The sequence below is a fragment of the Cetorhinus maximus genome, chromosome 25 (assembly GCF_964194155.1).
Source record: "Cetorhinus maximus chromosome 25, sCetMax3.hap1.1, whole genome shotgun sequence".
In the NCBI taxonomy this organism is placed as follows: Eukaryota; Metazoa; Chordata; class Chondrichthyes; order Lamniformes; family Cetorhinidae; genus Cetorhinus; species Cetorhinus maximus.
Window position 1 is genome coordinate 1,611,208 of NC_135903.1, and position 23,649 is coordinate 1,634,856.

The 23,649-nt window shown below is 40.2% G+C and overlaps 1 protein-coding gene across 2 annotated transcripts in view; it reads left to right on the plus strand.

Annotated features, from left to right (window-relative positions):
• kat2a (K(lysine) acetyltransferase 2A) overlaps window positions 1–23,649 on the plus strand; it is a 59,197-nt gene that overhangs the window by 8,136 nt on the left and 27,412 nt on the right. For both annotated transcript variants that reach the window (XR_013573376.1, XM_078529258.1), the window contains exons 4-11: window positions 1,486–1,575; window positions 6,672–6,853; window positions 8,151–8,342; window positions 9,223–9,329; window positions 11,507–11,617; window positions 13,286–13,422; window positions 14,955–15,163; window positions 21,719–21,845. Coding sequence is in view for 1 of the 2 variants with exons in the window: in XM_078529258.1 (XP_078385384.1) it covers window positions 1,486–1,575; window positions 6,672–6,853; window positions 8,151–8,342; window positions 9,223–9,329; window positions 11,507–11,617; window positions 13,286–13,422; window positions 14,955–15,163; window positions 21,719–21,845 (1,155 nt within the window). In the remaining variant the exon portion in view is untranslated. The remainder of the gene's footprint in view (window positions 1–1,485; window positions 1,576–6,671; window positions 6,854–8,150; window positions 8,343–9,222; window positions 9,330–11,506; window positions 11,618–13,285; window positions 13,423–14,954; window positions 15,164–21,718; window positions 21,846–23,649) is intronic.

Here is a 23,649-nt window from a genome sequence, read left to right on the forward strand (position 1 = left end):
AATACCCTAAACAAAAACAGAATTACCTGGAAAAACTCAGCAAGTCTGGCAGCATCGGCGGAGAAGAAATCAGTTAACGTTTCGAGCCTTCATGGCCCTTCGGCAGAACTGCGTTTTAGCTTTTTGTTTTTATCCCCAATACCCTGTCGCTCCCTATATCAATTTGCTCAAGAACCTCACAGTCTCTCTCTCCGAGTTCGATACCTTCATCCTCATTCTCTTGGGTGAAGACGGACATGAAGTATTCATTCAACACTCTAGCAATGTCCTCTGGCTCCACCCATAGACTGCCCCCTTGGTCCCTTATGGGCCCTACTCTTTCCCTGGTTATCCTCTTCCCATTGATATACATAGAATATCTTGGGATTTTCCCTACTTTTACCAGCCTGAGCATTCTCATATCCCCTCCTTGCTCTCCTAATTGCTTTCTTAAGCTCCACCCTGCACTGTCTGTACTCCACTAATGCCTCTGCTGATTTGCTTCCCTTGTACCTGCTAAAAGCCTCTCTTTTCCTTCCTATCGTATCCTGAATATCTCTGGTTATCCATGGTTCTCTGGGCTTGTTACTCCTTCTTATCACCCTAGAGGGAACATGTTGAGCCTGTACCCTCCCCATTTCCTTTTTGAACACCCTCCACTGCTCCTCTGTGGATTTCAAATTAAATTCAAATTCCACCATCAGCCATGGCAGGATTCAAACCTGGGTCCCCAGAGCATTACCCTGGGTCTCTGGATTACTAACCCAGCGACAATACCACTACGCCATCACTTCCCCTCTTCAAGATTTTCCCAGGAATGGCAAGTTTAGATTAAAAATTTCTGTCAAGCACATGATTTGAGGACTGGGGATATAGATTAAAGTCATGGGTGCTAGAATAAATAATGGCACACAATTTTCTTTGGAAAGAGTGGTAAATCCATTCTATAAATCTATCAGTCAAGGCGATGAAATATAATATCTGGTCATGTATTAAAAATATCTGGATGAATTCATATTAGTATGTAGGATATAGAACTATTAATTCCAGAATCACAGAAAATACCCCAGCAGAAGATTTGGAAGGGTAGGCTAGAGGAATCAATGATCAGTTCAAAACATTAATCAGTACAAACAGAAAATATTGGAAATACTCAGCAGGTCAGGCAGCATCTGTGGAGTTAACGTTTCAGGTTGATGACCTTTCCTCAGTTAGTGTTTGGTTTTTATAAATTGCTGCACTTTGAGAAATGTAAAATTTGTATGTTGACTTTTAGAGATCAAGTGGAACAAACTTGTAAGCAATGTGCGTATAACATTAAAGCTGGATTAAGTGAAGAGCAAAAACATTTTTATAAAGTTGTGCAGTGTTTACCAAACAGCAAACCAAACCAAATATTCCAATGCAATGTACAATAGGAAGCTGCAGGTACTTAAATTGCATGCCATTTGCACTTTTTTCACACAATGTTGAGGCAAGTTGCTGATTTTATTTCCTCCTTGTTAGCTTTTACGGAAATGTATCTTGCAAATGGCACGTCCTGTGGTGGAAGGAAAGTTGGGAAGCCCTCCATTTGAAAAACCAAGCATTGAGCAGGTGAGGTTTAATGACTGGAAGTTTGAGTGTGATTGTAGTTTTGACTGGATTATGAGTGTTGGAGGAGAATATTCCACAAAATCTAAATTTTACAAGATTAAATTTTGTAAGCCTAGTGGGAGTGAAAATAGTCTTTTTTATCAAAAATAGAAACACAATAAATACTTGTGGCTAAAATGTAAAACTTTGACTGTGCCATAGTAAGAATCTAAAAGTAGGCAGTTATAAATATTGTAGACTAAAATAATGTCACTGAGCAGAAAGACACAGCCATTCACCTTAGTCTTCTGTATTGATATATTCTTTAGGTGGGGGTAAAGCATTGCTAAGTTTTATTGCTTTGTTTCATAACTATATGTATTGATGTGCTTATCTTTCAAATAAGCCAACATAGTGTATTTTGTAGAAATTGCTCATTGGTTTACGGAAGGATTTCTTAAATGTTTTCACCTTTTGAAGTTGAAACGAATGGTGAGCATAGATGTTTCCTAAACAGCACTGGACCCCTAGATGGGAGATCTCAACCTGAACCTCATTCTGACATGTCATTAACACTTGGACACCCTCACTCCAACGATAAATTTGTCCCGCTTGGCATTTTTTTCCCAAAATTGAGAAACACGGTGACAGCCTAAAGCCTATTCTATGGGACACCGTCAGGCATGAAAGAATTAAAGAGAAACAGAGGTAAATCAAACAGTAATGTGTTATGACTCAGCAGTTGGTAGAGGGAAACTTTAGACAACTGTCATAACCTATACTTTTAAGTGGTATGTTTGAGATGCAGCTCTAAATTCAGGAATCAGACTACCAGTTCTCGAGAGGTTTTTATATCAAACTACATGAGACATTTATTAACTTACACAAGTTAAATATATACACATGGCTACAAATTACTACTATCATAACTTTTAACAAGTTCCCAAACTAATCTCCACTAAGGCAACAGCAACCCATAGACTTTAAGCAGACACCAGGCAAAGCATTTTTACTTTACAAATTCAAAATGAGGTTCCTTTGACTTTGGTTTCTTTGCAGACACAGTGATAGGCTTACAGGCTTTGATCTTACATTGCTTCTGCCCTGCACACACAAAACTACTATCGGTTATACTCAGCACATCTTATTGAATGTAAATTCTCATTGTATCACCAGCCCCTTTGAACTCCACCTCTTCTAACAATAAAACCCCTTTCATAGTACCAATTTTATTAGTAATATAAACATTACTTGGTCTCTACTAGCGAGGTGCCAGATTTCACTCCCCTTCTTGACTGCTCTATTCAACAAAATGCAAATGCACTCTGCCTCTCTTACATCTCAAAATTAGTATACATCAAAGCACCCAGGCTTTAATCCAGTTAAGAAACACCCACAGACTAAACCTCTATTTTAAAAGAAAAAAATTTCCAATAATATACATTAATAGCTTCATGACAATCCCCCTCTCTATTGAAAAATGAACTGTCATAATTCTAAAAGGCAGCTTCATCTTAATAACCCATCTCATATTATCTCCTATTCTTATTACACTATTACATTACCAGATGCATGCATTAACATAATATATATACACAAGTCCTTGGTATCAACAGAAATCACTCCAGTTCAGTGTCTAGGTTTTAAAAATGTCCAATTTTCCTTTAAGCTTAAAACTCTTGATAATGCATCTGCGAATAGATTTTCTCTTCCAGCAATATGTATAATCTGTAGATTAAATAGATTTCATCTGAAAAGCCTTGAAACTTTGTCTCAAAATTTGTCCAAAAACTTCAAAGGATTATGGTCTGTATAAACAGTTGTTTCTGATGAATTGTTTGCAACATAAATTTCAAAATGCTGCAATGCTAGCACCAAATCCAAAGTCTCTTTTTCGATCATTGAATATCTTCTCTGATTTTTCCATGAAAAATATCCAATCAGTTTTTCAATTCCAGTGTCATCTTCTAGTAACAGTACAGCCCCAATGCCTATATTGCTTGTGTCAATGGCCAACTTCAATTGCTTGGCATAATTGGGCACTGCCAAAATTGGTGTCATAGTTAATACAGTTTTCAAACTATTGAATGACTTCTGACACTCCAGTATCCATTAAAACTTCTTGTTCTTTTTTAATAGTTCAGTCAATGGAGCAACCACTTGGCTAAAGTTTGGAACAAATTTCCGGTAAAACCCACTCATGCCCAGAAATCTGAACTTCTCGTTTTGTTGTAGGCACTGGGAATTCCACGATAGCCTTGATTTTCGCATCTCTTGGAGCCACCTTACCATGTCCAATGGTATGGCCTAGATACGTAACTTGCGCTTTTGCAAATTCACTTTTAGCCAAGTTCATCACCAAATTAGCTTCTTGTAGTCGAGTAAATAATTCTTCCAGATGCTATAAATGCTCCTCCCACGTCTGACTGAAAACGATCAATCATCAATATAAACAGCACGATTGCTTAGACCTGCGATTACTTTGTCAGCCTTTGAAATGTCGCAGGTGCATTCTTCATACCAAATGGCATGACTTTAAACTGATATAGCCCTCTTGGCGTTACAAAAGCTGATACCTCCTTTGCTCTCTCTGATGACGGTACCTGCCAATATACTTTTAGCAAGTCAATCTTTGTGATAAATTTCAATTGTCCCACTTTCTAAATGCAATCTTCCAACCATAGTATGGGATAGTCCACACACAGTCTGTGTTCCATCCGGTTTCGGTACCAGTACAATAGGCGTACTCCAGTTACTGCAACTAGACTCAATGATATCATTTTGAAGCCTGAAGTCAATTTCTTTTTGTACTTGTGATAACTTTGCCGGATTTAATCTATACGGTTGTTGCCTTATTGAAGATGATATTTCAATACATACATCATGTATAGCTAAATGTGTCTTTCCCAACTTATTTCCACAAATAGGTTTGTATGACTGCAATAGCTTTTCCAAATCACTTTGACACTTACTTGGAAGGTAACTCAGTGTTTCATTTAAATTTTCAAGCACCCCTTCATTACCCAATTTGATTAGAGGAAAATCAATTTCAGAGCCCTGCACTTCTACTTCTTTCTCATCATCCACCATCACTAATACCTCGTTTTGTTCCTCTGCCTTGGCAAAATACTTTTTAAGCATATTTACATGACACACCCTCTGCTTCTTTCTTCTATCTGGAATATTTATTAAATAATTTGCTTCTCTCAATTTCTTTTTAATCCTGTAAGGCCCACTAAATCTTCCATTTAATGAATCACCTAGTACTGGTAACAAAACTAGTACTTTCTCTACAGAAACAAAACTGCAAGTTTTCGCTTTCTTATCTGCCTCCACTTTCATCATTTGCTGTGATGCCTTTAAATGTTCCATAGCCAATTCACATACTCTGTTCAATCTTTCCCTGAAATTTTATACGTAATCCAGGAGAATAGTTTCTGAATTTTGACCCACCAATTTCTCATGAATCAATTTCAGTGGTCTGATTACCTCTTGACCATAAACTAGTTAAAAAGGGCTAAAACCAGTTGATGCATTAGGAGCATCTCTAATAGCAAAAATGGAATTCCTGTATCCAAGTCCTGTGCATAATCCTAACCGTATGCTCTCAGCATCGTTTTTAAAGTTTGATGCCATCTTTCCAAAGCTCCTTGTGACTCCGGATGATAAGCTGTTGACTTAAATTGTTTTATCCCCAAACTGTTCGTTACTTCCTTAAACAGCTGCGACATGAAATTTGACCTCTGACCTGATTTTTATTTCTTTAGGTAAACCATATCTTGTGAAAACTTAATTAACTCCACCACAATCTTCTTAGTTGTAATATTTCTTAAAGGTATCTCTTCAGGAAACCTGGTAGACACATCCATTATGAACTCCCTATCTCTTTGAATATTACCTTTAGGTCTTTTGCCCACCTAAGTGGGCAGACTAGACCTAGGTTTAATGACTCATCCAAAAATCAACAGCTATGGGGAGATGATGGTGTAGTGGTTATGTGACTGGACTAGTAATCTGGAAGCTCAGGCTAATGCTCTGCGGACATGGGTTCAAATCCCACTATGGCAGCTGGTGAAAGTTGAATTCCATTAATAGATCTGGAATATAAAGCTAGTCACAGTAATGGAGGCCATGAAAGTATCATCAATTGTTGTAAAAACCCATCTGGTTCACTTTAGGGAAGGAAATCTGCCATCCTTGCCTGGTCTGGCCACAAGTGATTCCAGAGCCACAGCAATGTGGTTGACTCTTAACTGCCCTCTGAAATGGCCTAGCAAGCCACTCAGGGAACCCAATGACACCCACATCTGATGAAAAAATGAAAGGAAAGTGTGCAGAACTCACTCAGTGATGCACTGAAATGTCAGCCAAGATTATGTGCTCAATTCTCTGGAAAGGTGCTTGTATCTTTGACATCGTTTAAAGATTTAAGAGTTGATGAAAAATGGCATGTGAAAGAAAACTGAGTGTCTTGCATGTTCGACTTGAGTATAAAAGAGAGAATGTGGCACCTTTAACTTGCTAAAATTAGCATTAGTGGGAGGGGGAACGTCCTCTAAAGGGAGTAATTGCATTTCTGTTAGTGCCTGTCTGCGTTTAAATTGAAAATTGGGGTCTTATGGTATAAGATATTTTAACACTGTTTCGGATGTGATGTTGGTGATATACCTACGATGCAATGAAAAGGCAAGTTTTGAATTTTTTTTTGTGCTGCTTTGCACGACACAAAAATAATCTGGGTGGACTGCCCAGGACTCTCATGCCATGACCCTGAATATTACCTGCACACTTGCCTTGCTGTTGGATAGGCACCCTCAAGGCTGTCCAATTTGCACTAGCCTAAATTGGGAGGTCCTTTTTGGCTAGCAGATGGCAGTTCTACTTAAATGAACCCTCAGCCTCAAAATGGCTCTAGCCATTTAACTGGTTGGCATCTAAAAAGTGAAAATCGATCATAATGAAGCCAAGACTTGATAGATGTAGAACTAAGAGTAGAATCATTTAAAGGTAAGATGCCATGGGGAACGAAAGTGAAGCATCTTTGGGGAAGGTAATAGCAATAAATCTTGGATGTAAATGTGTGATAATTTAAATCTTTTATATTCTGTTTCTGCCAGGGAATTTTTAACTTTGTTCAGTACAAATTCAGCCACATTCCTGCCAAGGAAAAGCAAACTATGTATGAACTTTCCAAAATGTTTCTGCTCTGTTTGAACTACTGGAAACTGGAAACTCCATCTCAGTTCCGGCAGAGATCCCAGAATGAAGACGTTGATGCGTACAAAGTTAATTATACCAGGTATTGGGAAGGATCACAAGTATATTTGTGAAATGTTCAGTAACTTTTTTTAGTTTTTGCTCAATACAGTGAGGAATGTTGATATGAGGGAAGGAAACTGTTTGTCACAGCATCACGTTCTCACAGACATAAAATAAAATTCTCTTTACTTTGCCCAGCAATATGTGACAGTCTGACTTTGAGAAGAGTATTCTGTTGCAACATTGTGACACTTCCAATTTCTGCAGTACTTATTGTAACAGCCTTTGAATTGCTTTGCCAGATAGTGGACGTTCTTCTGGTTTGGCCTATAGGCTGTAAGAAATTGTTTGAGACTGCCACAACTTATTGTAAATAGGACTGTTAGGACAAGATAGTTTAAATCCCAAGGTGGAATGGATAGTGTGCAAATTGACTGCATGAATTTGTTACCTGATGTTACCTATTTTAGTTCTTTTTGATTCAAAGGCTTCTTTGTGGAGTCTGAGTGTCTTAGTTTGGTAAGCAAGTTCAGTATGAACACCAACTGAGGTCCATATGAGGAGTGAGGGGAAGGAAACTGTAGCATGTGTTATACAAAGTTTGGTACAGTTCATGCTTCCACATGCTAATTGAGAGCTGCTATTTTATTTCCTAATCTTTTCCTGTTGAACACTGTCTTATCTGCTTAAAACTGTAAAATTCCACGAGGACTGGGTAGAGGTGGTTTCTATTCTTGTGTGTATAAACAAATATTGCTATCAACAGTGCTACCTCTGATCAGTGTGAATTCCATTACTGTGTGAGGAGGAGACTCTTGCTCATTTACATAGGGATGGGTTTAGCTTTCAACACATATATTTTCATTTTTCTTTGTTAATTTTAAGCTGATTAAGCTAAGGATTGTTTATGCAAAGAAATGGAACATGGCCTGTCATAAGCATTGCCTCATCATGATTAGCAGTAAATGTAAAGCCCTTTCTATTCTGCCCCAGCAATATATCTCAACACCAATTTTAAAAGAACACTCCCTTCTGTAGAGTGTGGGTTTTTTTTATTTTACACTTCACTATTTTTATGTACAGTTACATAATTCCTCATTAATGTTGGCAGTTTAAGTGCCAAAGGAAGGAAAATAACCTAGCTGATGTAAAATGGTACAATAGGTCTTCATTTTCCTCTATTTGTCGCCAAGTGAAGATAAAGTATGTTAATTTCTGAAAGTAAATAATGTCTAATTTGTACATTGGTTTCCAAGGTCTCAGCCTTGGCTCTTTTGAATTTTTATTTTGAAGAATTGAAGGGTAATTTTTTTATTGTCATTTTCTTTGTGTTCCAGGTGGCTCTGCTACTGTCATGTCCCTCAAAGCTGTGACAGTCTTCCTCGATATGAAACCACACAGGTCTTCGGGAGGACGCTGCTTCGGTCCATCTTCACAGTCACTCGACGACAGCTACTTGAGAAGTTCAGGGTGGAGAAAGACAAGCTGATGCCAGAGAAACGAACACTTATCCTCACCCACTTCCCAAAGTAAGAGGTTAATACTTCCAATTCGGTGCCATATTTTCTTTGGGGCTGCAAAAGATGCACAGCTACACAGGCAGTGGAGGCAAGCTTTTCCTTTGGCATAGCTTCAGAAACTGTTCCCATCCCAAATAACCAAAAAATATGGACAAACCAAATTTGGAAAGTGCATTCAAATGCCATATCCTACCAACTGTACCAGTAGCCTCAACTACTGCCCAAACCACCACCCTCCCATCACTCAGCTACCAACACTTTTTCTGTCAGATCTCATACCTAACATTGATTGCTACAGCTCATCCTCATGCACTTAGCACTGCTGCAAGTGCCACTATACCTGTTGTACAAGGTTGGCCAGTACATACTCCAGGTTTGATTCAAACATTGGGAACGTTTCTTGGCAGCATAGCAAAAAGCTGCATGGCAGAACCAAGGAGACTCAGTATTACTGATTAAGTATTATTTTGTTCCAGTGGGAATCTTACTTTAACTGGTTGTAAGTGAAAATCTGCTTCAGTGGAGAATTCTTGCAACCTGACCTACCTTGCAAGGTTTGAGCTCAGTTCAAAGAGCAACTTATAATACAATTTCTGGAAAATTTAAAAATTCATCACTTAACCACCTGCCTAACTTAAAAATCTTTATCTTGAGGCATTTGAAATTTTTAATGGCTTTATCCTGAAACGCAGCTGTTCAAATGAGCCAGTTGTTTTTACATGAGTTCTGTAATGTAACTGGCATTCATAACTGGAGTTCTTATATTAAGCTATATTTTAACACATTTCAACTGCTATTGTATGGTTTTTATATGTATGAACTTTTCAATATAGCAATTTTATTTTGCACTATTTGTAATGTCAACTCAGTTTTATTTATCTTCTTTCAGATTCTTATCTATGCTGGAGGAAGAGATTTATGGCCAGAGTTCTCCAATCTGGGATTCTGATTTCACTTTGTCTGCTGCAGAAGGAGTGCAACTGGGACAACAGCCAGGTACCTGCATCTAGAATCAACAGTTGCTGCAGATGTGCTCTCTCATCAGTATCAGAGGATTCAGTGAAGAACCCCAACAGTGAAAGTTTGTCTGCTTGCCCTTTGTGTTCTATGTGAAATAAGTATGTGTAGTTTGTGGGTTGGGCAAAAAACTGTCCCTAATTCAGCACTAACTGGCAGTCTTGTTCAGTGATGCCACGAGATAGTTGGTGTTTGAAATGCAAAACCCCTCTCGCTGGTGAGAGAGGGTGCTATTCTAAGGAAGATACTGAGATATCTTGATTCGGAATAACAAGAACTTTAAAAGTGCATCTTGTAACCTTGCAAGGTTTGGTGCTGACTCTGTAAGCCTGATATGAAAAGTGTTCCATTCCCCAGCATTGTATTTTTAAAAATTCTTTCATGGGCTGTGAACATTGCTGGCAAGACTAGCATTGTTTACCATCCCTAATTGCCCTTGAAGTGTTGGTGATTTGTCTTCATGAACCGTTGCAGTCCACCTGGTGCAGGTACACTCAATGCTGCTGAGAAGGGTGTTCCAGGATTTTAATTCCGCGACAATGAAGGAGGAGTGATGTAGCTCCAGGTTAGGGTGATGTGTGCCTTGGAGGGGAATTTGCATATGGTGATGTTCCCATGCATCTGCTGCCCATGGCCTTCTATCATGGGTTTAGAAGGTGCTATCATAGGAGCCTTGGTGAGTTGCTGCAGTGCATTTTGTATATGATACATATTGCTGCCACTTTGCACCGGTCGAAGGTGGTAGATAGGATGCCAATCAAGTGGGCTGCATTGTCCTAGATGGTGTCTAGCTTCTTGAGTGTTGTTGGAACTCTACTCATTCAGGCAAGTGGACGAGAGGAGGTGTTGGCGTAGTGGTATTACCACTGGACTAGTAATCCAGATACCCAGGGTAATAATGCTATGGGGACCCGGGTTCGAATGGTGAAATTTGAATTCAATACAAAAAAATCTGGAATTAAAGGTCTGATGATGACCATGGAACCATTGTCAATTGTCATGAAAACCCATCTGGTTTACTAACGTCCTTGAGGGAAGGAAATCCACCATCCTTACCTGGCTTGGCTTACATGTGACCCCAAACCCACAGCAATGTGGTTGACTCTTAAATGCCCCCTGAAATGGCCTAGCAAGCCACTCAGTTCTCAAGGGTAACTTGCTCTTGTAGCCAGAGTACTTATGGCTGGTCCAGTTCAGATTCTGGTCAATGGTAACCTCCAGGGTATTGATAATGGGGGATTCAGTGATGGTAATATCATTGAATGTCAAGGGCAGATGGTTGGATTCTGTCTTGTTGGAGATGGTGATTTCCAGGCACTTGTGGCGTATCTGATGTGGTATCTGTGTATTTTGTGGTATCTGGTGCATGCAATATTTTAGGGCTCTAAGGGCACTCATAGTGCCCAAAAAAAAAATGGGTGCTAAGTAACCTAATTTCTCATTCAAGAAGTCTGTATCATGTCTGGGATAAATTAAATACAGACATAGAATGAGTGAGTCTAGATACTAAAAAGTACATACAGTATTTTAGAACAAACTGATCCTTGAAAATGAAAAAGGGCACAAAGCAGAAAAATATGCCTTATTAACAGTTCCTTACATTCTGTAATTTTGCTGCATTCTATAACTTTTCTGCAAGTCCACAAACTTGATTTGGGTTTTCCTGATTTGTTGATAGTTCAGGTAGTGGTTTGAAATATCCAGGCAGAAATCTGAGCGTACAAAGAACACTGATGGTTGTTCACAGCTTTCAACTTTACGTGCTTACTATCTTATAAAATGGATCCTTTTGAACTGGTAATGCTAAATATTATAAAGTAGCATGTGGGAGGCATACGTAGTATGGCAGCATGCCTGTTAATTCCTAGCATTCATATAGTATGATAGATTTTTGTGTTTTAATGCTGCTTCAGTCCTCGAAGGATTAATGCACTTTGCCCATACTAATTTGAAGCTAGAACTGCACTGCAGATATCCAATAGTGCTCAAGGACTGTCTTTCTGGTTGAATGTGCATCACTTAATGTAGCTTGGACATCAGATCATCTTCTATCTACTGTATATAATATATATATTTATTTTGATGTGATGTGTTTGATCACAGCAACTTTGTGTTTTAAAAAAACAATATTTTACCACTGACATTTTATTTTTCAGCTGTTAGTCCATCCCCAGTGCCTAGTATCCCTACATCAAGCAGAAACATCAATTGTAGCTCAAGTCCAGCATCAATTAGTGTTGACATGGGGGTTTCTGAGCCAGAACCAGGTAATTACTTTGTTACCGTGAACTGAAAGAGTCTATTTTTAATCTGATATTCGTGTTAGAAAAATCAGAAATATTGTAATGCAGTTACATAACTAATGCATGTTTTGCATGTAAAGTGATGGGACACTCGAATCCTTTCAGTAGATCAGCTTGTGATCACTAAATTGTAGGATTTGGGTTTTTTAAGTCTCTTGTTTTTTTTAAAGTTTGCCTATTCATGTTAAAATACCTAAGACATTCAATTGAAAACAGACCACACTAAGATACAGCAGTCAATTTAATTATTGGGGATCTGAGCCAGCTTTGTAGTGCTTGGAACTTGTCGAGTAAGCACCTGCTGTTTAGTATAACAAATGGAAAGAAGCAAATATGAAGTGCCAGAAAATGGATGGTGTGCTGTAGCATTTCTTAGATATTCAAGGCTTAACCTAGCTGTGCTTGCCAAGATCAGCCTCTGCTGTTCACATCACGTTTGCTGCTTTTCTTGAAATGTAGTTTGACATCTTGGACACATGGTGGCATCAACCCTCTATTTATCAATATGTTTTAAATTATTACTAACCTTTGATATCATAGCAATGATTTTTATATATACTGCAAAGTGATTGAGAAATTCACCTTTCAGATGAAGTGACCTGATGACCTAGTTTTGTATGCCGAAATGAAAAGAGGAAACTGTTAATCCCCAACAAATCAACTTTGCAATCCCTGTAAATGGGTTACATCATGGATACTATGTCTGATTTAACATCTTGCATAGCTACAGATCTGTTTGATCCAATTTTTGGCAGTGTATGCAGTGAGATTCTTTTCTTCTCCATCCCCTTAAAGTCTCAAAATCCTTACTATATCACGTCAGTCAAGGAAGGTGGGAAAGTTTTCTTCTGGCCTCCTTTCACTCTTCCTATATTGTATACCATTTCCTATTCCGAGAACACAGTTGAATTATTACAAGGTATTTGACAGTATCACACTCTAATAATTAAGAATAAACTGGGACGATTCACCCCTGAATTCTGTTTATTCCACTTAGGTAGAACCTTGCTTTTTCTTGTTTCCTCTTCCCAAGTGATCTTAGAGGAGCTCAGTCTGCAGGCCCACAAGAATAGACAAAGTGCCCTGGTCCCAAAAAATGATGGATAATAAATGAAAATTTTGTGTGGGGCAGCATTTGTTTTCTTCAATTCTACCTCTAGTTTTCTCCAATTATTTTTCCTTTCCTGGATATGGTGACTTCTGCTGGGATATGATTTCACTGGTAACTGTGGCGGTTTTTTGCATGAGATTCTGGGCAGCTCGGGTCAGTAGGCTATTTAGCAGCAGGGTCATCATAGCTAATGCCAGCCTTGTTGTGGCCCATAGACATGAAGTTACTGAACTGCTGTAAGGGAGAAAAGCCACAACGAATACAGGGCAAGCTATTATTTCTGCAAAACCTAAACAGTGAATATGTGTTTGATCTCGGTGGCATCTGATTCCAGGCTTTATCCAACAACCGTGCACATAAGCTTCCAGGACAGAAGCGATGAGACCAGTTGTCTGAGATAAGCTAACTTAAGGGTGTTGACAGGAGATTGAATCTATGACTTGTTTGGAGCTATGCATTGTATAAATTTGCCTGTTTACTGAGTGTTTAAATACTTAAAGCCAATTGTTTGTCCATTACAGGAGAGAAAAGGAAAATGTCTGACACCATGACCCTAGAAGATGCAAAGAGGATGCGTGTGATGGGTGACATTCCAATGGAACTGGTTAATGAAGTAATGCTGACTATTACAGATCCAGCAGCTATGTTGGGTCCAGAGGTAGGCCACTGCTTGAGGTAATGAAATGCATGTATTAGCCTCATCACTTTTGCCCAAGAAAGGGAATATCAGTCAATGCTGCCTGTCCTGAAAGCACCTCTGCATGGATATTGGCTAAAGCCTGCGCTGGGATCAATTGTGATGCCATTTCCTATCTCGGCTGTATTTTTTCTTCCCTTGCCCAGTTTCTTCCCAGATACGTCCACGTCTCAGCCAACACCCTCCACCACTTCAACAGTTTCTTGTTTCCTGGCCCTAACTGTCTTTTTCATCATGGGCGTCCAAAGCCTCTACACCTTCCTGTGCAAGCATAGTAGATGCATTCCTGCCTTATTTCCTCCTCCCATCCCACTGTCCAAACACTACTACCAGGTAAAATTGTGATTAATATACTTTTAATTTAGTATCCTGTATTAATTGCTCACAGTGCTTCCCCTCTACAGTGGGGAGACCAAATGCAGATTGGGTGATCACCCTGCAGAACAACTTGGCTGAGTCTGCGAATGTGACCCTGAGCTTCCAGGCACTTGTCATTTCAATTCTCTGCTTCATTTCTGCTCTTGACCTTTCTGTTTTTGACTGTTGCACTGTTCTAATGAAGCCCCAAGAGAAGCTTGAGAAACAGCATTCATTTTTTGCTTAAGCACTTTACAGCCTTCTGGACTAAAATTTGAGTTTAACAAGTTCCGATCAAAACCACTGGTCCCATTTTTTGGACAGCAATTGTTGGTAATGATTCTGTTGTTTCCATTTGCACCCTATAGACTCATCTTTTGTTTCTTCACTAGCACCATCTCCATTATCACCATCATCCTTTTTGTTATCTATTCTCTTCTGTCTTCCATCCTACCAAAAACCATGCCTTTTTTCCCCCACTTCCTTTTACCCAACGTTTATTTGCTTAAAAGCTGTTATATCTTTAACATTTTCCACTTCCGATGAAAGGCTATTGATCTGAAACATCACCTCGTTTCTTTCCATTGATGTTGAGCATGTCAACATTTTCTATTTTTATTTAAAATTTCTAATATCCGTAGTATTTTGCTTTTGTATTAGTATTGGAATTTGGTTATATTAACATCTTAAAACATTCCTTTTTAAACTTTGAAAGTTTTTGTTGCTCTCCACCAAAATTTATGTCTATTTCATTTTGCTCAAGAGAAAATGGAGGTATTCAGGCTGGCACAGCTATAGTTTTTATTTTCTCTGCATGTGTCCAGATTCCTTATTCAGAGGAAGCTAATATATGGGAAATTATAATGTGTGTTGCTTTAATTTACAAACACGCTGTGTACAACAAATAGGTAAATTGAAGCCACCACATCCTGTTTCCCATGTCTTCGATTAATTGTTCAAACAAGACTGCAATAATACTTCTGTACTAATTCATCCACTTTTCTGTTTTCCTTTAAAACAAACCCCTCCCTTTAAGTTTTGACAGATGAGAAAGTATTGAGCTGATTAAGAGTTGAAACCATATCAGTGGATTGTCAAGAATTTTAATGCATCTTTTATTCTTTGGTTTCTTTTAGACAAATTTGTTGTCCGCAAATGCAGCTCGCGATGAAGCCGCACGTCTGGAAGAACGCAGAGGTGTCATTGAATTTCATGTCATAGGAAACTCGCTTTCTCAGAGGTCAAATAAGAAAATAATGATGTGGTTGGTTGGCTTACAAAATGTTTTCTCTCATCAGTTACCACGAATGCCAAAAGAGTACATCACACGGCTTGTCTTTGATCCGTAAGTACATTTGGAGCACTTCATGGTGCACCTGCTTTTCACAAATACAATTGTCATGTTATCAATAGCGATTATTTTTTTGAATCGTGTGTTGTATTTAAAAATAGAGAAAATAGAAGTTCTCTGTGCTCTAAGGTCAACTGACGTATGTGATTTTGTTTTTGGCCACAATTAAAGTATTTAATGAACTTGCATGTAAACCATTTTGAAATTTATTCACAGCTGAAAGTAGAGATAATTCTGTTTTATTTCAGATGAAATTTTAAATGCATTTCTTTGGTCCACATTTAATTTTTTTCAGGGAATAGGTCGTCTTCATGAAAGTATTTTCAATCACATTAAATTGTTACGGTGCAGAAGGAGGCCATTCGGCCCATTATGTCTGCACCAGCTCACAAATGAGCATTATGACTTAGTGTCATTCTCCTGCCTTTTCCCCGTAACCTTGCACATTGTTTCTATTTAAATAATCATTTAATGCCCTCTTGAATACATTGATTGAACCTGCCTCCACCATGCTTCCAGGCAGTGCATTCAAGACCTGAACCACTCGCTGTGTGAAAAAGCTTTTTCTCACATCGCATTTGCTTCTTTTGCAAATTACTTTAAACCTGTGCCCTCTCGTTCTCGATCCTTTTACAAGTGGGAACAGTTTCTTCCTATCTAATCTGTCCAGCCTGCTCATGATTTTGAACATCTCTTATCAAATCTCCTCCTTAGCCTTCTCTTCTCCAAGGAGTACAGTCCCAACTTCTCCAATCTACCTTCATTAGTGAAGTTCCTCATCCCTGGAACCATTCTTGTTAATCTCTCCTGCACTCCCTCCAATGTGTTCACATCCTTCTTAAAGTGTGGCGCCCAGAACTGCACACAATACTCTAGTTGAGGTCTAACTACTTTCCTATACAAGTTCAGCATAACCTCCTTGCTCTTGTGCTCTATACCCCTATTAATAAAGCCTAGGATACTGTATGCTTTATTAACTGTTCTCTCCACCTGTCCTGCCACCTTTAATAACTTATGCACATATACAACCAGGTCCCTCTGTTCCTGCACACACTTTGGAGTGGCACAGCTTATTTTATATTTCTTACTTCTCTTTAGCTCTGAAGAAGTCACACAGACTCGAAACGTTAACTCTGTCTTTCTCTCCACAGATGTTGTCAGACCTGCTGAGTTTTTCCAGCATTTTTTGTTTTTGTTTCAGTTTTCCAGCATCCGCAGTATTTTGCCTTGACCTTATCTTATATTGTGACTCCATGTTCTTTCTACCAAAATGAACCACCTCACAATGCTCTGCATTGAACTTCATCTGTCACCTATCTGCCCACTTCACCAACTTGTCTATGCCCTTTTGAAGTTCTACACTGTTGTCCTCACAGTTTGCAATGCTTCCAAGTTTTGTATCGTCTACAAACTTTTAAATTGTCCCCTACACACCAATGTCTAGATCATTAATATATATCAGGAAAAGTAAGGGTCCCAATACCAACTCCTGGGGAACTCCACTACAAGCCTTCCTTCAACCCGAAAAATATCGATTAACCATTACTCACTGTTTCCTATTACTCAGCCAATTTTGTATCCATGTTGCTCCTGTTCCTTTATTTAATTACATTTTTTAAAACCTACATGAAACCTCATCCCACCCGTGGACGAGGTTTCATGCTTTTTCTAATGCCCGCCAGGGTTCCTGGCCTGCCTGCCAACCTTAAGGTTGGACGGGCAGGTCCATTAATTAGCTAAATGACTCTGTCAATGGCCTCAATTGGCCATTGACAGGTCGGCGGGCGCACAGCTGATTCTGCTGAGCCCCCGCCTACCTGAAAATTTAAATGGGACGCGGTGACGTCGGGAGTTCCGCCTGACGTCATCTCGCATCATTTTATGCATTGGCGAGTGGGCCCCCCCCCCCCCCCCCCCCCCCACGCTTGCCGACCAGGAAATCCTGCCCCATGTGACTATTAATTTTATCCCGAATAATTGTTTCTAGAAGCTCCCCGCCACCGAAGTTAAACTGATTGGGCTGTAATCGCTGGGCTTATCCTTACAACTTTTTTTGAACAAGGGCGTATTGTTTGCAATTCTCCAATCCTCTGGCACTTCCCCTGAGTCTGGGGAAGACTGAAAGATTATGGTTAGTGCCCCTGCAATTCCCACTCTCATTTCCTTCAATTTCCACTCTCACTTCCCTCAATGTCTTTGGATGCATCTCATCCAGTCCCGGTGCCTTGTCAAATTTAAGTACCGACAGTTTATCCAACACCACCACCGTATCAATTTTGAATCTTTCCAGTGACAGAGTTTCCTCTTCTGTCAACATGCCCTGGGTAGCATCTGCTTCCTTGGCAAAGACAGATGCAAAGTATTCTTTTCACACCTCAGCCATGCCCCCTGACTCCATTTTCGGCCTCCAATTGTTACTACTCCTCCTCTACTACCCATTTACTATTTATGTGCCCATAGAAGACTTTGGGATTCCATTTTATGTTGGCTGCCAGTCTTTTCTCATAATCTCTCTTCGCTTCTCTTATTAGCTTCTTCACCTCTCCTCTGAACCTTCTGTATTCAGCTTGGTTCTCAATTGTATTTTCTACCTGACGCCTGCCATAAGCACACTTTTTCTTATTTGCCTTAATTTCTGTCTCCTTTTTCATCCAGCGAACATACGAAATAGGAGCAGAAGTAGGCCATTCGACCCCTCGAGCCTGCTCCGCTATTCAATAAGACCATGGCTGATCTGTTTGTGTTTCGAGTTCCACATTCCCATCTACTACCAATAACCTTTGATTCCCTTGTCTAACAAGAATCCATCTACCTCTGCCTTAAAAATATTCAGTGACCGCACCTTCTGAGGCAGAGTGTTCCAAAGTCAAGGGAGCTCTGAATTTGTTTGTCCTACCTTTCCCTTTTGAGAGAATTTACCTTTACTGTGCGGGAACCATTTCTTCTTTGAAGGTAGCCCATTGTTCAGCTACAGTTTTTCCCGCCAACCTTTGGTTCCAGTCTATCCGGCCCAGCTCCATTTTTGTCCCATTGAAGTTGGCTCTCCCCCAGTTAACTATTCTTACTCTGGATTGCCCATAGTCCTTTTCTACTGTCATCCTAAACCTTATGATACAATGATCACTATCTCCTCGATGTTCCCCCACTGACACTTGATCTACTTGGCCCACCTCATTTCCAAGAACCATCTAGCAGTGCCTCCTTTCTTATTGGACTGGACATACTGCTGTAGAAAATTCCCCTGAACACACTAATAACTCTTGCCCCTCTCTGCCCTTTACACTATCACTATCCCAGTCTATATTTAGGTAATTAAAGCCCTCCATTATAACTACTCTCTAATGTTTGCACCTCATTGTAATTTCCCTGCAGATTTGTTCCTCTACATCCTTCCCACTAGTTGGTGGCCTACAGACTACACCGAGCAATGTAATTGCACTCTTTTTGTTCCTTAACTCGAGCCAAATTGATTCTGCCCTTGAACCTTCTGGGACATCCTCTTTCTCCAGCACTGCAATACTCCCTCTAACCAATACATCCACCCCCCTCCTCTTCCTGCCCTATCTTTCCTGAATACCTTGTACTCAGGAATATTTAACACCCAGTCCTGCCCTTCCTTGAGCCAGGTCTCTCTTATCAACATCATAATTCCACATGGAAATCTGCACCTGTGACTCACCAGTCTTATTTACTGTCCTATGTGCATTCACATAACATGCAGTATAGCCCTAATTTAGACTTCATTACTTTCTCTCTTACTCCGACTCTGCCTAGTAACAACTGTTCTCTATTCTAGTGCTATCTGTCTCTCCCAGTATTTTGTGCACCTTGGTATTACTCTAATATTCTCTGCTGGTACCCACACCCCTGTCAACTTAGTTTAAAGTCCCCCAAAGCACTAGCAAAAAGGAACTCAGTCTCGGTTCTGTTCAGGTGCAACCCATCCACTTGTGTAGGCGCCATCTTCCTCCGAGCCAGTCCCAGTGACCCAGGAATCTAAAGCCCCCTCCTGCACCATGGGAAGAATTTTCCCTTCGGCGAGTGGGGGCGGGACCCGCTCGCCGACGTGTGAAATGATGCGGGATGACGTCGGGATGTCACCCCGCATCATTTCCATTTTCAGGTCGGCAGGGGTGCAGCCGAGTCAGCTGTGCGCCTGCCGACCTGTCAACGGCCTATTAGGAGAAACTAATTAAAATCATTAATGGACCTGCCCATCCAACCTTAAGGTTGGCGGGCAGGCCGGGAATCTTGGCGGGCTTCAGAAAAAGCATCAAACCTCACCCACAGGCTGGATGAGGGTTCATGAGGGCATTTCAATTTTTAATAAAGGTTTCAAAAAAAGTTATGGACATGCCCCAACTTGTGACAGTGTCACATGAGGGGACATGTGAGGGAAATTTTTCTATCATTCGAATCACAATTTTTAATTTGGACCCAATCTCGCTGAAGCAGCACTTAGTCTCAGGGAGATCAGGCCGCTCTTTTGCGTGCACGCACACACTCCTGGCTGAGGAAATCCCCCCGCCGCCCGCACAGGGAGCACATAGCACTTCCTGGCGGACATAAAATGGTGGCGTGCACCCGATTGGGGGTGCCGATTGGAGGCGTGCCCGCTCTCTCACTCCCCCGCCAAATTTTCCCCATCTTTCCAGTCACGCATTCATCCTATTTCTGTACTCATTTGCATGTGACACTGGGAATAATCAGGAGATTACTACTTTTGAGGCCCTGCTTGTTAATTTTCTCCCTAGATCCCCTGGACCACATCCCCCTTCCTACCTAAGTCATTGGCACCAACGTGGACCACGACGTCTGCCTGTTTACCCTCCGCCAGAAGAAGGTCCTGCAGCCGCTCAATGATATCTTTGACCCTGGCACCAGGGAGGCAACATACTATCCTGGAGCCACGTCTATGGTTACAGAAGCACCTGCCTGTTCCCCTAACTAACAAACCCCCTATCACTATTGCTCTTCCTTTCTTCTTCCACCCCTCCTGTACAGCTGAGCCGCTCGTGGTGCCACAAACTTGGCTCTGACGGTGCTCCTCTGAGGAACCAATTCCCTCAACAGTATCCAAAATGGAAAACTGATTAAAGAACTGGACCCCAGGGGACTCCTGCAACACCTGCCTGGTTCTCTTGGACTGCCTGGCATTCACCCATTCCCTTTCTGCCTCCATGCTCCTAACCTGCAGTGTGACCACCTCCCTGAACATGTTATCCACGTAGCTCTGTCTTGCAGGCGCGCCACAATGACTCCAGCTGCCGCTCAACCTCTGAAACCCGGAGCTCAAGTTTCAGCAGCTGACAGCACTTCCTGTACATGTGGTCATCTAGGTCACCAGAAGTGTCCACAACTTCCCACATATTACAGGACATGCATTCCACACGACCAAGCATCCTGCCATGTCTTAACTTTACCTTCCTTACGTTAACTTTATTTTAATATAAAAGCAAAATACTGCGGATGCTGGAAATCTGAAATAAATCTGACCCTTGTTCTGCTATTAACACATTCTGCTATTTTACCTTTATGCCACTATCAGCACTTTCTTTAGTCATTAACTTCCTTTGTCTTGGGTCCATGACATTTTTGTCACTCTCCTGAGCTCCCACCTATCCCTGACCTTCTATTTTGCTCCACCTCTTAAACAGTATAATATCCATCACATTCCTACTTTTCTTTAGTTCTGAAGAAGTATTATGGACTCAAAATCTTAACTCTGTTTTTCTCTCCTTAGATGCTGCCAGACCTGCTGAGTTCCAGTATTTGAGTTTGACTTTATTTTACTTTGGTTTGCTTATGTTACTTTGCGTTACTAGCCCTGATTTCCCCTTGTTCCTCATGTTTCTTATTCAAATCCAAGTAACTACTACTTTAAAAATAACATGCTTTTCTAATTTACAGCTATTTAAAGACACTCCCCAACAGCAGTTTCTTACCAACCAATGACCTTATGGTTTTCCTATGTTGTCACTTCCATTTTTATTCAAACCCAGCTCTGAAGGTGAGGTTGACATCCAGGCCTGTTTCTGCTCAGCTGCTCCTGTCCCCAGTTTAGCATAAATCCAATGTATACCACACCTCTTTCCCCCGTGCGCCAATTTCCCAAGTGAGCCTAATTCGCTACTCACTCAGTCTCCACCTTACTCTGATGTAGTCCTGGCTCCTCGCACTCCCCTATTGCTACACATTACAAGAAAAGGAATTTTATCCAACATGTGTTCACTTAAGTGAAATGTCCTGAATTGTGACTCCTTGAAATAAGACTATTTGAAATTGACAGCAAAAATAATCATGCATTTGCTGGTTTGCCTATCTATTTTATTTCCCACTTCAAATTGCAATTTATGGTGACATTATAGATTATGTTCCTTCAACCAGGAACCGGCGAGTGTTTCACCGTTTTTTGTGTAAGCATCATAAGTAATCTTTTAAATATGAACTTAAACTAAAAGCAAAAATTATGATGTCTTTATATTGAAGTAAACTTTCTAAACCCAGTTTCAATCATGGTGTGATACGTGACACATCTTGTTCCTACAGAAAGCACAAGACCCTGGCGCTGATTAAGGATGGTCGAGTCATTGGAGGGATATGTTTCAGGATGTTTCCCACCCAAGGATTCACAGAGATAGTATTTTGTGCTGTCACGTCCAATGAGCAGGTGAAGGTAAGGAATAATTCCCTGGAGTGTAAGCCAGTGATTTCTTCTAATGTTAATGCAAAAGCCTATAGTACATAGAAGTGATGGAGTTTTCTTCTTGGCTACAATCTGTAGCATTTGTATGGAAATGAACCTTCAGGTTTAAAATAAGGACTTGAGAAAGATTTGTTAGCAACTGTGTAATCATTATTTCTGAGATTATTAACAAGCTGATGTTACCTTAAATCTAGATAATACTACAATTAAATTCATTCATTAGCATTCACCAAGTCATAGTCAAATACAAGGTTTTGGGTTACTTTAAGAGCTCCAGGAATTTTGTTGCTCTTTTGTTTAAATCCAAAATTAATGTCCTTGTGCATATTGTGTTTAGCACTGTTAGCTCTCACTGCAGGTCTATGCAAAAACTCCTTTAAGAGTGTTGTATATCTGTGTCTCACTCTCTGTCTCTTTCCCCCATTCCTCCTCTCCTCCCCCACCCCAAGTAAACCATTTATCAAGGGTACTAACAATGCTGGGGGTCTACTGTGAATAGGTACTGAATGTTACATCTTTTTGCTATGTATTTTTTTATTACAGTAGTTACAGTTATACGTCATACTGAAAAATGAGCAGTGAAATTTTAAGTGATTTAAGGTGATAGTGTAAGGAGTCAGAGTTGACCTATGACCCATGACAGTCTAGCTTAATTCCTGCTAATTGCTTCTTTCACCTTTCCCCAACTTGTTTGCCTCAAACGAGAAAGCTAATTCTAAACTTTGCATAGTACACAGCATATCTCATAAAGCAGGTAGTGAACACAGTGCCAACAAGCCAGTGTTAAAATGCAGACAATAAAAGAAAACAATGCAATTGACTGTCAGCATCTAAAATGAATTGTGGCTCCAATGTAAAGATGTTATGTATCCACGAGCAGGATCAGGTTTCCTAAAGCTTTTATTAAGTAAATAAAAAATTTTCCCTAAATATAAAAACATGTCCCATCTCATGTGACACAGTCACATGAGGGGGCATGTTTACTTACATTTTTCCTCCATTTATTTAATTATTTCAATATCAACTCAATCTCCCTGAGGCAGCTCTGAGAACGCTCTTTCGCGCTGGCCCTGACTCTCCCTCCTCCCCCCCGCCCGCACAGGTAGCACTGAGCGCTATGGCTCATGTCTTACGCTGGGTGGGCCTTCATTAGCCCGCCTACGTAAAATGGCGGCATGGAGCTGATCGCAGGTGGCGATTGGCTCTGTGACCGCCCGCTCCCGCCGAGCCTGCCCGCTGCCTGAAAAATTCAGGCCGTTGTATCTTAGAGGGAGCAGGGAAAGGAAGCATTAACCTTTTCTTAGCTTTTCAAGGGAATGCTCACGTGTCTGGGAATTCTGCACAAGGAATCTTGATGCAATTTTACAATTAATGTTCATCCAGACATTATCAATGTTTTATTGGAACAATAAAGCTTATTCCAAACTTTACATAATGTGCAATATATCTCACATAAATCAGTTAGTGGATACAGTGCTGAATGCTAATATTAATATGCAAACAGTAAAAGCAAAAAAAAAAATCTAGAACAGATCGTGTCTCCAAATATAGAGATGTTTTGCATTTTAAAACTGCATATATTTTACACGATTGCTTTCTCCCCTCAAACGATAAACACTCTATAAAATTTGGCAGCCATGGTTGTCAAGGATCACCGTTATTTGGCATGCCTTTGTACAAATTTCAACATATATCAAGAAATTGAAATGGTTGTTATATTCATAGATTCATGCTACTCTTCCTGTCCCACAACACCAAAACATCCCTAGAAAAA